General features: G+C 41.7%; 1 protein-coding gene across 1 annotated transcript in view; it reads left to right on the forward strand.

Moving 5' to 3' along the window:
• The first annotated feature begins 214 nt into the window (after positions 1-214).
• The window catches only part of LOC144504330 (deubiquitinase DESI2), a 67,021-nt gene continuing 49,611 nt past the window's right edge, over positions 215-17,624 (forward strand). Inside the window, exon 1 of the mRNA XM_078229493.1 lies at positions 215-346. Within this exon, the coding sequence (XP_078085619.1) occupies positions 308-346 (39 nt within the window). The 5' untranslated portion in view covers positions 215-307. The remainder of the gene's footprint in view (positions 347-17,624) is intronic.

The following is a 17,624-nucleotide window of genomic DNA, read 5'->3' on the forward strand; positions in this document are numbered from 1 at the left end:
TCGCTGCAGCGCCCCCGGGCGGTGCGGAGGGATGAGAAGCTGCTTCGTCTTTTGTCCGCCGACGATGGGGACGGGGGGAGGGTGGATGCGGTGATAGAGTCGCTCGAGCGCCTTTGCTGGAGGAGCGGCCGTTGGGGCGGCGGCGTCTCGCCCGGTGAGACGGAGGGGGCCGGGGCCAGGGCAGGGCGGGGTCGGGCCGGGGGGAGGGGGAAGCCGGAGGGGATAGCCCTGGGAAGCCGCGGCTTGGGGTGAGGGAAGAGGAGGGGGAAGCCCAGCCTGCGCCGCCCGCTGGAGCAACCGGGAGAGAATGGCCAACGAGCTGGTGATCCTCAATGTGTACGACATGGTGAGTGAGCGGCAATTTAACCCTCAGTAACACTCACAACTTACTAACTCATACCGTCTGCCTTTAAACTACTACAAATCCTTAAGCTGCTTCAAGATATTTGTTCCATTGCTGCTGAATTACTCGAGAAATTTAGGACTAAAGAAGTGAAGTAGATCTCAAAATCCACTCAAACTTTAACTCAAAATTCCTCCCAAAATCCACTCAAACCTCCTCCCAAAATCCACTCAAAATTCCTCCCAAAATCCACTCAAACCTCCTCCCAAAATCCACTCAAACCTCCTCCCAAAATCCACTCAAACCTCCTCCCAAAATCCATCTGAAAAACCATTAAAATTTCATCCATTCAAGCCTATATAAATGAAATGTACACACACACATCTATTTATATATATAATTGCACTTTTGAGTCAAAAAGAATCTAATTTGCCTTAAGCAAATTAGTCAAATTCAGTTTTTCTCATGAGATTTTTGTGGTTTGGAAGTTGAATTCCTGTTTCCTCTTAAATCAGTGTCTTTGCACTTTGCTGATCTTATTGCTTTTGCTTTAATGATTTGATCGAATAAAGGCATAAACTAACCTTTTAAACTGTGAATATATTTGTTGCACTGTGCTACATGGTGAAATGGTTTGCGTGATGAAAGTCATTGTGAAAATGGAACTGAAGTGGAACCTTTCAAAACTAAGAAACCTTGTCTGAAGCTGAATGGTGCTCTGTTGCAGATTAAAATGTTTCTTTTAAATTATTAGTGACTGCATCTATTTGTTTCACTTCTCAACAATGAGGTTCAGTCATACCACTTTTACTTGAGATAATTTTAGTTCTTGTTGAATAACTTGATTCTGATACTTTTAAACAAAATTTAAAGCTTACCCTTTGTGTGTTTTATTGAGTGTGACCAAAATAATCTAACCCTTTTGGGGTTACAAATTTATGCAAATCTCCACAACATTGTAAACTTTACTGGCCCAGCAGATGGTGATGTTGTGGTAACTGGACTATCGATTCAGAGACTCCGGCTACTGGGGACATGGGTTCAAATCCCACTGTGGCAGCTGCTGGAACCGGAATTGAAAACTAGTATTAGTGACGGCAATGTCTTTTAGGGAAGGAAATCTGCTATCCTTATCTGGTCTGGCCTACTGTGACTCCAGATCCACAGCAATGTGGTTGACTCTTAACTGCCCCTGAAATGACCTCGCAAGCCTTTCTGTTTGAGGACAATTAAGAATGGGCAGCAAATGCCGCCCTGCCAATGATGTCCACTTCCCATTAGTAAGCATATCTGTCTTGTTAGCATGTTAAACTCAAGGGGAAGTATTCACAAATGTTTCCCCTCCCATCTAACCTTGAATGTGATAGTTTCACTTGGTCAATGGGATCGATTTAATGTGACACAAGTTCAGTTTAACTGGGAATCTTGCCTGCACCACCCTCTCCAAGTAAGCGTTGGCAAAGGGTTACTCTGATTGCCAATTTGTAGCAGCGTTGTAAATATATTTTAAAAGTGCATGGTTGCATTACACAGCGAGCACAGGAACTAATTTACCACAGAGACTAACCTGAGTTTTAAAAGTCAGTATTTACTAAAATGTATTTCATCCTTGGTACTTGTAGTGGGATTGTTCAATACCAAAGCGGAAAGAGTCAGAGACATGACTTAGACGTTTAAACATCTCATTTTTCTTTCAACAATTCCCATGTGAATTGCTGGATGGGTGCAGTATCAAAGAAGAGGAACATTGTATTCGTTCATACCAGGTTTCCTTTATGATTTGGTTAGTGATTGGAACTTGTGTAGTTTGAGGTAATTGCCAGTGTTTTGAGTTATGCTAGGGTGGTTTGCTGTGTTACCCACACACAGTTTATTTTCTCTTCTGGAACCCATAAATAAATAAAATCTTGCATCTATGTAGCACTTTCCACAACCACTGAACATCTCAAAGCACTTTACCGGCAATTAAATACTTATTTAAAAAGTGCAGTCACTTTTCTAATGAAAGAAATGGCCTGCCAATTTGCACACAACAAGCTCCCATAGACAGCAATGTGAAAATGACCAGGGGGTATGTTTTGTGATGTTGAGTAAGAGATAAATATTGACCAGGACACTGGGGATAACTCCCCCTGTTCTTCTTTGAAAGGGTGCCATAGGACCTTTTGCATTGACCCATATGGGCAGATGGGGCCTTCGTTTAACATCTCACCCGAAGGATGGCACCTCCAACTATAAGAAATGCACTGGCATGCCAGCCTTGATTTTCATATTCGAGATCTGGAGTGACTGTTGAACTGGGACATTTGATTTGAGTGAGAATGCTATCAACTGAGCCACAGCTGACGTTATAAAGGAATTTGAATATCTTGAAACTTGCATCAGTGAGGGTGTAGCTAATATGTCATCTGTATTACCTCATTGATGATGTGGAGATGCCGGTGTTGGACTGGGGTAAACACAGTAAGAAGTTTAACAATGCCAGGTTAAAGTCCAACAAGTTTATTTGGTAACAAAGCCACAAGCTTTCAGAGCCTTAAGCCCCTTCTTCAGGTGAGTGGGAATTCTGTTCACAAACAGGGCATATAAAGACACAGACTCAATTTACAGAATAATGGTTGGAATGCGAATACTTACAGCTAATCAAGTCTTTAAAGTACAAACAATGTGAGTGGAGAGAGCATTAAGACAGGTTAAAGAGGTGTGTATTGTCTCCAGACAGGACAGCCAGTGAGACTCTGCAGGTCCAGGCAAGCTGTGGGGGGTTACACATAGTGTGACATGAACCCAATATCCCGGTTGAGGCCGTCCTCATGTGTGCGGAACTTGGCTATCAGTTTCTGTTCAGCGACTCTGTGCCGTCGTGTGTCGTGAAGGCCGCCTTGGAGAACGCTTACCCGAATATCAGAGGCCAAATGCCCGGATCCTTAAAGGCGGCAGCACAGGTGGAGAAGGTGGTGAAGAAGGCATATGGCATGCTTGCCTTTATTGGAGGGGGCATAGAATATAAAAGTTGGCATATGATGTTGCAGCTGTATAGAATGATGGTTAGGCCACATTTGGAATACTGCGTCCAGTTCTCGTCACCACACTACCAGAAGGACATGGAGGCTTTGGAGAGAGTACAGAGAAGGTTTACCAGGATGTTGCCTGGTATGGAGGGTCTTAGCTATGAGGAGAGATTGGGTAGACTGGGGTTGTTCTCCCTGGAAAGACGGAGGATGAGGGGTGACCTAATAGAGATGTATAAAATTATGAGGGGCATAGATAGGGTGAACGGTGGGAAGCTTTTTCCCAGGTCGGGGGTGACGATCACGGGTTCAAGGTGAGGGGGGGGCAAGATTCAACACAGATGTCAGGGGGACGTATTTTACACAGAGGGTGGTGGGGGCCTGGAATGCGCTGCCAAGCAAGGTGATTGAGGCAGACACGCTGGGATCGTTTAAGACTTATCTAGATAACCACATGAACAGACTGGGAATAGAGGGATACAAAAGAATGGTCTCGTGGGCACATGAGCGGTGCAGGCTTGGAGGGCCGAAGGGCCTGTTCCTGTTCTGTATTGTTCTTGGTTGGGCTCCTGCACAATTTCAAGTAGTGTCATCTCCAATCGCAAATATTAATGCTCTCCATGTATAGGGATAATATTGAATTTGGTAACAATGGCAAGTATTTGGAGTTGGAAAACAAAATTATTGTACAGTACAATGCTGCATTGGTGTGGTGTCGATACCTACACCCTTTCATGCACCGGCTTATTCCTGTGCTCTGAGTGACCTTTGACCTGTCCTGATTTGGCCCAAATGGGGCAAGATCCTAAATCCGGCACAGCTTAAATCCCGAGTTTGCATGTACCACAGTACAGAACACACTTTACTGTAATACCATACATTAAGCAGTGTGTGTCGTAAAATCATATGCAAATTAAAACTGAAACCACTTTTACAAAATTTAATGGAGTGTATTTTACACTTTTGCATATCAAAATTACCACTTCATTCTTGATGAGTAATGGTGTGCAGTATCAAGAGTTTGTTTACCGTAAAATTTTATTTTGATGTTTAAATCACTCATTTGTTCCATTTGGAATTTTTAAAAAAGCTTGTTATGAGTTTTTATGAACGCAATACATTGTCATGGATGAAATAGGGGTGATGGTGATGTAGTGGTAATGTCACTGGATTAATAATACAGACGATACAATGCTCTGGGGACGTGGGTTCAAATCCCACCAAGGCAGCTGGTGGAATCTAAATTTGGTTCATTAAAATCTGGAATTGAAAGCTTGTCTCAGTAATGATGACCGTGAAACCATAACTGATTGTCGTAAAAACCCATGTGGTAACTAATGCCCTTTAGGGAAGGAAATCTGCCGTCCTTGCCTCATCTGGCTTACATGTGACTCAGATCCACTAATATGTGGTTGACTCTTAACTGTTCTCGGAAATGGCCCTGTAACCCATTTAATTCAAGGGAAATTAAGGATGGGCAACAAATTCTGGCCTTGCCAGCGATGCCCACATCCCATCGAGGAATAAAAAAAAATTTTAAACTTAAAATTAGTTGTGTAATTCCCATTTTCTTAAAGGCAGCATGCTTTCAGATGATGTTGAACTTTTATTCCATTGATGTTACCAATCACTGGATATGTCCTGTAGTTTGATTTGACTGAATTCCGAGCACAGGCAGTCATATCATATTGTAGTTATATTGCAATGTAAGTATGTTATTAGTTACTTGAATGAAACTCTCTGCAGTTTATAGTTAGAATATTTTGGTTGGATTCTGATCTTGCACCACTATAACAGAAGTGATTATTGTAATTCAGACCAGTTCTAATAATTTTTCATTGAATTCGTTGAGGTTCAAGATTGTCTCGTCTAGTGATTAGCAATGTCCATGTGGGTATGGACTAAAAAAGTTGCAGTTTTGACTCCAAAGTGTGTGTTGAGTTTATTTGCCTCATGCTCAGGGACTGTAATACCACTATAACACAGTAGCAGTGGGTAATCAAACCAGGGTTTCCACTCCGCACCCTTATTTGGAAGCATCTGGTAAATGGGTATGTGTGGAAGTCGTGAGAAAAGGGCTGGGTCAAGATTTCATCCCTTCAAATTATTCAGTAGTCTGTAGAAATTCTTGGTGTTCAGAAAAGTTGAATGATTATTTGGGCGAGGGAGCAGAGAGCTGCCAAGGTTTATGCACTAGGCCAACAGTCAGCGATTTTCCAAGGAGAGAAAATTGGAGGGGGAGGTGAGCATTTTATAGTATTTGAGCAGATTATTTGCTACCTTTTGGCCTTGAGCAATAAATTGTCATGGACCAATCTGGCAGCCATGTTGGCTGTTTCTCGCACTATGACTGGAACATCTGGAAGCCAATCAGTAATGCTTGATCATTCTGAGAGCCAGTCTATGTGCATACGCTGCACATCAACGTTTCAGAGCAATTATTACCCTTATTGCTCCAGATGTGCTTTCTAACCATGGTATAAATGAGACCATTCCCTCGTTTTGACTTTCTCAGTTCTTCCAGTTATATGCTGTACAGCACACTGACCTCAGAATCCAGAGTACACGCAGGTAAGTGTTTCTGTGGAGAAAATTCCATCAAATTACAGTACATTGATAGTCTTTCACCGAATCAAAGGTTACAACGCAGGTGACCATTGCCCCTGTCTGAACAGTGTTGGTTCCGGCTCATCAACTTGGGTTGGGTCAGGGATCATTCTCTTTTGGAATGCAGTTTATGTGCAGGCATGTGCTCAACTGGGATGAATACCCCTGGAGTGAGACTGGCTGAGTAACTTCAGCCTGAACAGTGTCAGTGAGTCATCCAAATGAGTAGTGATTTATTTCTTCATGACACATTGATTGACAGTAATAAATGGCTCTGACATGACCGAAGGGCAATTTCCTGATCAAGATTGGGGTCATTTATTTTGGAACACTGGTACAGAACACAGAAAGACAAAGTTATATGAGCCACACATAAGTTATGTAAAGAATCTGTGTACTCTATGCAATATTTATGTGAAATTCTTGAGATTTTAATTTGAATATTGTTATATGTTTATTGCTCTTACTGTAAGTTTCTCTAAGTGTTTCGCGATTTTTGAGTACATTGGAGCCTCATAGGTTGAGCATTAACATTGAGGTATTGATAAATGAAATAGTCTTATCCAGATGGCCCTTCTCTGTGTTGTGTATACATTTCTGGTGGCTCCATCTTTTGTTCAGGTAGAAGCCTGAGATGATTTTGTAGCCAGTGTGCTGGGAGCTCCAAGCAGCTTAGGGCCAGTGTTTTTAATTATTGAGTCCTGTCTGGCATTCATTACGTGTACTTATAACCAATCTCCCACCTCATAAGCTGACACCATGAATGAAGTACATTGCCTCCCTACCCCTGTCACCTCCTCCAGCCTCACAACCCTCTGAGATATTTGTGCTAGTTGAATTCTGGTCTGTTGATCACCCTTGATTTTAATCGGGTGGCCGTGCCTTCAGTTGCCTCAGTCCCAAGCTCTGAAATTCCCTCCCTCTACCTCGCTCTCTCCCTCTTTTAAGACACTCTTTAAAACTAACTTACTTTGACCAAGTATTTTATGATTTAACCTAACATCTCCTTGTGTGACTCCATGTCATATTTTGGTTTAGAGTGCTTCTATGAGGCTCCTTCAGACATTCTCGTTACTTTAAAGGTGATATATAAATATAAATTGTTGGACCAATAAAGTGTGAAGACATTTAGTGTAGACAATCTAAAGTAATTGCACCAACCAGAGATGCACTGAAGTATTGCAAAAAAGTATTACTATAGATACTTGTATTTTTATGATTTTGTAAGACCGAAAAAAATCCTCTGTCCCAAGATTGACAGTATGGTGTAATAAATAATTCTCCATTATTAACACACAGTGGGGGGTTGGATATGATTTAGCTTTGGTTATGTTTTGAAAATAAAGTTGGTTGAAACTGAATTTGATGGTGATAAGAATGAGTGCCTTCGCTATTTTGTACTTTGTCTCCTCTGCCATCTTGCCTGATTATGTCCTCCTTTGAGTGAATTGGTCAAATTTAGTCACTTTCCCAAATAATAGTAGTCTACTCCCTCATAGAAATCATAGAAACCCTACAGTGCGGAAGGAGGCCATTCGGCCCATCGAGTCTACACCGACCACAATCCCACCCAGGCCCTACCCCCTCTTTGCTACTTCCTACTCTTCAGCCATCCCTCTATCCATGATGTGATGTTACCTTTCAATACAGTGGCCCTTAATCTTCATAATATCTAGAATGGACAGCTTTGGGCAGCACTGTAATACTATGCTACCTATTATTTACATGATTGTTCAAACCTCTAGTCACGTGTTTTTGAGTATGTTAGACTTCGCTGGTAGTGGTACATGGGGAATTCTCAGACACTAATGTTGGCTGTAAAGTGGTTCTGTAATGACTTATTTGTCCTACATATGACTCCAGTTCCACAAATTGTTAATGGTTACAAACAAATGCACTGGGCTCTTCCATGTGTAGTAGCTTAAAAGCCACATTTGTTACACTGTGGGCCTTTCTTACAGGACTGACCTACAATTAGACAAATACAATCTGTGAACTTGGACTCCTTCCTAACACCTGGGAGTGAAACCACCTTGTGAGATGTTGGAATATAAATAGAAAGTGCTGGAAGAACTCAGCCGGTCTGGCAGTATCTGTGGAGAGAAATAGTTAATGTTTCGAGCCAAATGTGACTGTACAGAATGGTGAGGTTCTGGTATGTGGCATCCTGTTAAAATTACATGGCAATCCTGTGACAATACAAGCAGTCCTTACGTTCCTTGGTAGGAACTTCATTTCTTGCAAGTGATATAAACTTGATCTTAAAAACAAGCCAATAAACTGCAAAGCAATATACCCAGCTTGAGGTTCAGATAAAGTTCATGAGCTACTCAAATTGAGAGTCTGCAGAATTAACTCCGTGGGCTAATGGTTTAGCAGATAACGTCAATGTTAAATCACTGCTGCACCTATTATGGTAGAGCCTTCTGCATCTTTGATTCTACTCTTTGGGATTCCCTCTGCACCTCAAAGGTGGAAACAACAAGAAGGTCAATTCTGCAGTGACTCATGGTAAGGGATATTTGAGGTGAATGGTGGGGCAAGCAAATTGGATTGGGTCATCAAGGCATCTGACACAAAAGCCATTCTGTGCCCGACCTGCCACCAAAAGCTTTCTGAACACCCTGACCAGACCCTCCTTCCAGTTTGCCATCCTTGCCTCCCTCACATAGTGCCCTCACTCTACTAGCTGAAGCTGCATGATAGGAGCCAGCTCTTTTGGGTGAATAAGAAAGAGAAAAAAGAAAAAAAAAGTGACAACTAAACCTCTCTACATAACTGCAAATCCAGTGAACAAAGGAAAGAGAAGCCCATTTTTTAACAAGTCAGGGTTCCTTAAAGGAGAGCTTTACCTAATTTAGAGGGTTGAAGAGGTAGAAGAAAATTGTCAGTATAAAATATTACTCTCATTGATCAGAAGACAAGATTATTAAGTGTTATAGAATGAGACAGCACAGATGCCATTCAGCCCAATGTGCCTGTGCCTGCTTTAGCCCCCGGGCACAGTGGTTAGCATTGCTGCTTCACAGTGCCAGGGACCCGGGTTTGATTCCAGGCTTGGGTCACTGTCTGTGTGGAGTTTGCATGTTCTCCCCATGTCTGCGTGGGTTTCCTCCGGGTATTCCGGTTTCCCCCCACATTCTGAAAGACGTCCTGGTTAGGTGCATTGACCCAAACAGGTGCTGGACTGTGGCGACTAGGGGAATTTCACAGTAACATCATTGCAGTGTTAATGTAAGCTTTACTTGTGACAAATAAATAAACATAAGAAAGGTCCCCAGTATAACACATGTCCTTTTGAGCCAGTACACAGACAAGATCTCTGCATTTGCTTATAACCATTAACAGTTTGTGGGGCTGGAGTCATATATGGGATGAATGAGTCAAATAAGGGGAGAGAAGAGCTCACAGAGATAATGACAGAAAAGAATAAAAAGACTGTTCAGATAACCAAAATAACCAGATATATTTCACAGACCACAATACACCAATAACCTGAAAAGTCAGATATGTATTGATCACATTCTGTCGTGCCATACAATAAAACTTTTCTTTAAATGTTAATTTTAAATGTGTAAATGTTTGGCCAACAGACTCCTGCTATTTGAAATCTTAACTTTTTCTGTTAAAACTTCCAATTGCTGCCTTTCCAGCCTGTCCTAACCTCTGACCCATTATAAACAATGCCATTGTGCACTTCTGAGTGTGTGTGGATATATACACACGCACACTCTCAAGAAGCTGTGGTTCTCCTTGGAGCACAGAAAAAAGGAGAGATTCAGTTGAATTATTCAATATCATGAAGGATTTTGATAGTTTCTCCTTAGAGACTCCTTCAAAGTGGCAGAAGGATCAATAACCAGCGTCAGAGATTGAAAGTGGGTGGCAAAAGAACCAGAGGTGAGATGAGAATTGTTTAACACAGGTTGTTTATGGCCTGGAAGACACAGCCTGAAAGCAGTAATAAACTTTCAAAGAAGGGGAACAATTTGAAAGCTTATTGGGAAAGGGCAAGCCAATGGGACTATTTGATCAGCTCTTTCAAAGTGCCAGGGCAGGTACAATGGGCTGAATGGCCTCCTTCTATCCGATGTCATTCCATGATATTTAACAATTCTGTCTCGTGATCATTGAGTTATGTTTAATTATGGCTGAGGACAAGGAATGCAGATTTAACTTTTTGAGCAAGTGATGCAGGGGATGTGAGGAAGAACTTGTTTACGCACCTAATGGTAATGACCTGGAACTGGCTGACTCAGGGTGGTGGAAACAGACAATTCATGACTTCAAAAGGAAATTGGATGGGCGCTTGAGGGAATTAAAAACTTGGAGTGGAATGCGAGTGCTCGTCAGAGTCACCATGGACTCGGACTGAATGCCTCCTTTTTTATTTCATGAGTTGTGAATGTCACTGGCTAGGCCAGCATTTATTGCCCATCCCTATTGCCCTTTAAGGTGGTGGTGAGCCACCTTGAACCGCTGCAGTCATGTGGTGGAGCAACACCCACAATGATGTTAGGAAGGACTATATCTCTCTAACTCCACTTTCAACCAGCAATGTTCTTTAACCTCTGTGCCCATCACTCCCCTAAATCCAGTAAAGGTCTAGTTAATGAAAACCTGATTTAGAAAAAAATATTGCTTGACTTAAGGAAACGGTAGAATTGCCAATTTGTTTTTTCCTCGTATTGTCCCCTTAAATTATTTTCCCTGAAAGAGCTCTGTCCTATCATGTAGCTCTCTTCAGCTGGTAAGGTGGGATGTACTATATCATATTGCTTGATGGGATGATGCTTCTCCTATTTTCTCCCCTTCCCCACGATAATTTGGACTCTTCATTTCAGCTGAACCTGCCAGCTGGGATTTAAAATATGCCATGTTGCTGATACATGCACGTCTGGATATGGAGACGCCACTGTGAACTCTGAAATGACGTATCGTACTGGCTGAAATTATATCTACGAACAGAATTCTTTCTGTGTGTTCATGAGATCCAAACACATGCATGTGTGAACCTTCTTAACTATACATTTTACTTTCAACATGATACTTTTTCAGATTTGGTAACTAGTGCAAGAAGCTATTATTTAACTGGGACTATGAGAATCCTAATGGTAATGCAATTGTTGGAATTTATGTTTCATGTCACAACAGAAGCAGTGAAAATACATGTAATTATTGTAATGGAATTGAGTAATGTTGAGAAATGTTGCTGGATAGAGATCAAAGAGGAAATAAGAGAGTTCCGCAACAAAATTAATCAACGTGGTGACTATTTCTAACGGAAAACCTGGGCTGTATGTGAAATTACCAACATTGTAGGTCACAGCAATCTGCTGTCATTGAAACCATATGTATGTGTGTGTTAAATCTGTCCACATGTTGTGGGGCGGCACGGTAGCACAGTGGTTAGCACTGCTGCTTCACAGCTCCAGGGTCCCGGGTTCGATTCCCGGCTCGGGTCACTGTCTGTGTGGAGTTTGCACATTCTCCTCGTGTCTGCGTGGGTTTCCTCCGGGTGCTCCGGTTTCCTCCCACAGTCCAAAGATGTGCGGGTTAGGTTGATTGGCCAGGTTAAAAAATTGCCCCTTAGAGTCCTGGGATGTGTAGGTTAGAGGGATTAGTGGGTAAAATATGTGGGGGTAGGGCCTGGGTGGGATTGTGGTCGGTGCAGACTCGATGGGCCGAATGGCCTCCTTCTGCACTGTAGGGTTTCTATGATTTCTATGATTTCTATGTTATTTTCTGCATTGAGTCTGGAGCCCATCATTAATGGACAGGATTGTTTGGAAACAATGTGGGTAGCAATGGGTGGTGTTCCCCATCGTCTTGGATTGGGAACTCTATATCATAGCTGTCTGCTTTGGATTTATCTTTGAAACTTTAAAAATACCAAATATGCCAGCTATTTGAAACTGAGCACTTTGCAGTTCAGACACTCTCTCATGCCTCCTTAGGCTACTTCTCTTCAAAGTGTCAACTGTTTCCATCACTTTTGATGTGCTTTTGGAAACTGAAATGTGCTTTATAAGAACTGTTACTGACTCTTGAGCTCTTAAGCACAGTATATCTTTTTCAAAAAGACAGCTTTGTAAAAGTAAAGTATATATTTGTATCCCACAGTATGCTACAGGCATTCAGATGGCCCAAGGATTAAATTGCCTATGACTGTAATTTGAATCCTGTGGTTAAATTACAGCTGCAATCTCACTTTCTACCATGTAGCACTTCTATAAAGTAATCTGAATAAATTAAAACTGTTTATGCAATAACAATTTGTATTCGTTTAGTCAGTTCAACATAGACATCCCAAGCCTAATCAAACATGCGTGTCAATTCAAACAAGGAGATATTGGATGGGTGATCTAAACTTAGGTTTTCGGGTGGAGAGACAGATCTCTTTATGGAGGAAATTCCAGAATCTCGGGCCCAGAGGCTGATGGAATACACATCGGTGGATATAGGAAAAGGGATAGGCATGAGGCCAAAATCAGAGGAAGAGAGTTTTTGGAAGGGGCATGGGGTTGAATGGTTCATTGCTAAAGGTTATGAAATGAAGGAACTTGAGCTGAAAGAGCAGAATTTTGAATTGGAGGCATTGGAAACCAGTATACGGAGGTGAGTGAAAATATGACATAGGCAGCAGAATTTCAATTAGTTGAAGCTTAGTATGTGGAGGGTGAGTTATCAAAGACATGGATGATTATTCCAGCAGCAGGTGGGCTGAGGATCAGTGGAAGTGGATAATATTCTGGAGTTGGAAGTAAATGGTCTTAAATGATAAGGATATGGGTCGGAAGCTCAGCCCTGGGCAAAATACAATGCCAAAGTTGAGAATAGTTTGCTTTAACATGGTTCGTAGCCAAGGACAGATGAAATTGATGGCACGCTGGCAAATGCAATGACTATTTTTGGTTCTAAAAATAATGACAAATAGTTATTATAGTGCTGAAATTACATTGATCAAAGGTTGTAAGCAATTATTCTGATGGCATTGAAGAGCAAAATGGTTTCACAATTAATGGGAAACATCAATATAGAAAATAATGGTTTCCAAAAATTGGTTGCAAAATGATCATCTTATTGAAGAGTTGAGTCATTTCTATAAGGAATTTAGGAAGCAATTTACAGAAAATAAGGATCTGAATCCTATTCACTAAGTTGTTTCTGTTTGTGGAAACCTACTGTACATTCTATTTACATAATAGTACACTGGTAATTCAAAGTCATTTTGTGTTTGGACAACAAAAATCACAAGCAGTCCAAACTAAAGAATCTTTATAAACTGCACAAGAGGCCGATTGTTACATGGTTTTAGTTTGAACAAAAGAGAACTCGATTCCATATCTTCTGAGAGTTCTATAATTAATATATTTTAAAGTGTTATTTTTTTTCAATGCATTTCACATTTTAAGTGTGAAGTATGCCATGTATGGTAGAATTTTTATAGTTTATTAGTGTCACAAGTTGGCTTACATTAACATTGCAATGAAGTTACTGTGAAAATCCCCTAGTCACCACACTGTGGTGCCTGTTCGGGTACACTGAGGGCGAATTTAGCATGGCCAGTGCATCTAACCAGCACGTCTTTCAGATTATGGGAGGAAACCGAAGCACCCGGGAGGAAACCCACACAGACACAGGGTTAATTAAGCTATGCAGTCAGAAAACTTTAAGTCAGAAAATGCCATCATGCCCATTTCTTGCACAAATGATCTGTTCTAGTAAGGATTCTATCCAACCCATTCAACCTTCGGAGGAAATGTTCCTCAGAGTTTCTCGCTCTTTCTCCACTGTCTCTGTCAAACCTTTCCCGTCAGTGATATTAAATTGAGCAAGAATGAATCATACAATTTTTAATGATTGCCTTGTGGTCATCATTGCTCATAAATCATTTATATTCCATGGCGTATTCAGTCACCCTAATCTGTATACATTTTTAACTTAAATCTTGCTCTTAACTAGGTTTTCTTTTTTTTTTTAAATGGATGATTCTGAAAATTTTTGCATTAATAGTTTGAAGGATGGAATCCCAGTTGTGGCCAAATTATGGCAGGGATATTGAATGTTTTCCATCAGTTTTAACAAATGGTGGAAGAAGAATATTAGAGGAAGGAACAGATGATTGTAGACGAGGAATTGAGTTTGAAAAAATATGAGCATAATTCCAAATTGATGAATCATTGGATCTTGATGGTTAACTTTTGTCAAAGTCAGTGATGGAGTATCACCAATTCCTATAACTTCTATATGCAAATTGTGTTGTTAGATTGGAAAGTAGACAGTACAACAACTTTGTTCAAGGGAGGAAAGGATAAACCAGGTAACTTATTGGGATTACTTTTAGCCAGCATATAAAAATGTAGATTAATCAATGACCGTTAACACAGATTGATTAAGTGCAGTAGATTTAGTTTATGTAGGCTTTTCGGAAACGTTCCATAAGGTTTCAAGAAAGAAAACATTGGGCATGAGGTCTGAGGAAATGTGGTACCATGGATAAAGCAAAGTCAAGTGACATTACGGAGGTGATAGTAAACAGGTGGGATTACTGAATTCCTGGATTCCCTAGATCCACTATAGTTTGCCTACCGCCGCAACAGGTCTACCGCAGATGCCATCTCCCTGGCCCTGCATTCAACCCTGGAACACCTAGATAACAAAGACACCTATGTCAGACTCCTATTTATCGACTACAACTCGGCCTTCAACACCATTATTCCTACAAAACTCATCTCCAAACTCCGTGCCTGGGGCTCAGATCCTCCCTCTGCGACTGGATCCTGAACGTCTTAACTCACAGACCACAATCAGTAAGGATAGGCAACACACCTCCTCCATGATCATCTGCAAAACCGGTGCTCCACAAGGCTGTATCCCCAGCCTCTTACTATACTACTTATACACCGATGACTGTGGTGGCCGAATTCCCCTCCAACTCAATTTTAAAGTTTGCTGATGACACCACCGTAGTGGGTCAGATCTCAAACAATGACGAGACGGAGTTAAGGAAAGAGATAAAGAATCTGGTGAACTGGTGCAACAACAATAATCTCTCCCTTGATGTCAACAAAACAAAGGAGATTGTCAACGACTTCAGCAAGTGTAATGGAGGACATGCCTCTGTCTACATCAACGGGGATGAAGTAGAAATGGTCGAGAGCTTCAAGATGTTTGGTATCCAGATCACCAACAGCCTGTCCTGCCCCTCCCCCCCCCATCTCCATGCTGACACTATAGATAAGAAAGCCCACCAATGCCTCTACTTTCTCAGAAGACAAAGGAAATTTGCTATGTCCACGACGACACTCACCAACCTTTACAGATGCACCATAGAAAGCATTCTTTCTGCTTGTATCACAGTTTGGTATGGCTCCTACTCTATCCAAGACCACAAGAAACTACAAAGGGTCGTGAATGAAGCCCAGTCCATCACTCAAACCAGCCTCCCACCCATTGACACTGTCTATACTTCCCGCTGTCTCAGAAAAGCAGTCAGCATAATTAAGGACCCCATGCACCCCAGACATACTCTCCACCTTCCTCCGTCAGGAAAAAGATACGATCCACTGGAGCAAGCTGAGAGGGGTGATTGAAAAGCAGCAGTGCTGGTAAGAGATTAATTGGATTAATTGAATTGTTTATTTATTTAATTAGTCAGCTAGTGTGTGTATTTTTTTTTGGCCTTTACTTTAACAGCAGTTTTTCAAGTTTAAAGTGAAAACTAGAAGTGGGCAGCAAAGGAGTCTGGGAAGGGTTTTTATTTTAACTTTATAAGTCAGTTACCTGGGAGGTTCCCCCTCATTGATCCACTGGAGCAAGCTGAGAGGGGTGATTGAAAAGCAGCAGTGCTGGTAAGAGATTAATTGGATTAATTGAATTGTTTATTTATTTAATTAGTCAGCTAGTGTGTGTATTTTTTTGGCCTTTACTTTAACAGCAGTTTTTCAAGTTTCAAGGGTGATTGAAAAGCAGCAGTGCTGGTAAGAGATTAATTGGATTAATTGAATTGTTTATTTATTTAATTAGTCAGCTAGTGTGTGTATTTTTTTGGCCTTTACTTTAACAGCAGTTTTTCAAGTTTAAAGTGAAAACTAGAAGTGGGCAGCAAAGGAGTCTGGGAAGGGTTTTTATTTTAACTTTATAAGTCAGTTACCTGGGAGGTTCCCCCTCATTGATCCACTGGAGCAAGCTGAGAGGGGTGATTGAAAAGCAGCAGTGCTGGTAAGAGATTAATTGGATTAATTGAATTGTTTATTTATTTAATTAGTCAGCTAGTGTGTGTATTTTTTTGGCCTTTACTTTAACAGCAGTTTTTCAAGTTTAAAGTGAAAACTAGAAGTGGGCAGCAAAGGAGTCTGGGAAGGGTTTTTATTTTAACTTTATAAGTCAGTTACCTGGGAGGTTCCCCCTCATTGATCCACTGGAGCAAGCTGAGAGGGGTGATTGAAAAGCAGCAGTGCTGGTAAGAGATTAATTGGATTAATTGAATTGTTTATTTATTTAATTAGTCAGCTAGTGTGTGTATTTTTTTGGCCTTTACTTTAACAGCAGTTTTTCAAGTTTAAAGTGAAAACTAGAAGTGGGCAGCAAAGGAGTCTGGGAAGGGTTTTTATTTTAACTTTAAAAGTCAGTTACCTGGGAGGTTCCCCCTCAGTAGTAGTTTTTTTTTCTCTCGGGCCCCTAGCCCTATAAATTGGTGCAGAGGAGATACCCGATCCTCTACACTGGTAGAGGATCCCACCCTTCCATCCTCCTCTAACCTAATTATAAGTGTGGGGAAGTTTTTTGTTTTCTTTTTTTCTTGCTGGTAATGGCTTCAGGGATGGCAGTTCAGGCAGTATGCTGCATCTCCTGTGGGATGTATGTGGTGAGGAAATCCAGTAGTGTTTCAGGAGATTTTAGTTGTAAGAAGTGCATTAGATTGCAGCTTCTGGAGGAGCGTGTAAAGGAGCTGGAGGGGGAGGTAGAGGAACTCCGCATAATTCGGGAGGCGGAGGTGGAAGTTGATAGGAGTTATAGAGAAATAGTAACTCCTAGAAATGAGGCTTGGGTCAATGCCAGGAGGAGGGGTAAGAAGCAATCGGGAAGACAATCCCCTGGGGCGGTTCCCCTCCATAATAGGTTTTCGGTGCTGGAGGCTACAGTTGAGGAGGAATCAACTGAGCATAGAGAGCAGATCTCTGGGGGTGAGCCGAGTGAGAAAGCTCAGGTGGTTAGGGGCTGTAAAAGACTGGGCCTTGTGATTGGGGACTCCACAATTAAGGGGACAGATAGGAGGGTCGGAACTAAAGGTAGGGACTCAGGGTTGGTGTGTTGCCTACCAGGGGCTGGGGTCCGGGATGTGTCTGACAGGGTATTCAGGACTCTTAGGGGGGAGGGAGATAAACCACAAGTTATTGTACATGTGGGGACACACGACATAGGGAGGATAGGGGAAGGGGATATTAGGCAGGGATTTATGGAGTTGGGGTGGAAACTAAAGGCCAAGACTGACAGAGTGGTTATCTCTGGACTCTTGCCTGTACCACGGGATAGTTTAGAGAGGAATAGGGAGAGGGAAGGTTTGAATTCATGGCTGAGGGGATGGTGCAGGAGGGAGGGGTTCAGGTACTTAAGCAATTGGGGCTCGTACTGGGGAAGGTGTGACCTCTATGAGAAGG

Source organism: Mustelus asterias, chromosome 15 (assembly GCF_964213995.1).
Source record: "Mustelus asterias chromosome 15, sMusAst1.hap1.1, whole genome shotgun sequence".
NCBI lineage: Eukaryota > Metazoa > Chordata > Chondrichthyes > Carcharhiniformes > Triakidae > Mustelus > Mustelus asterias.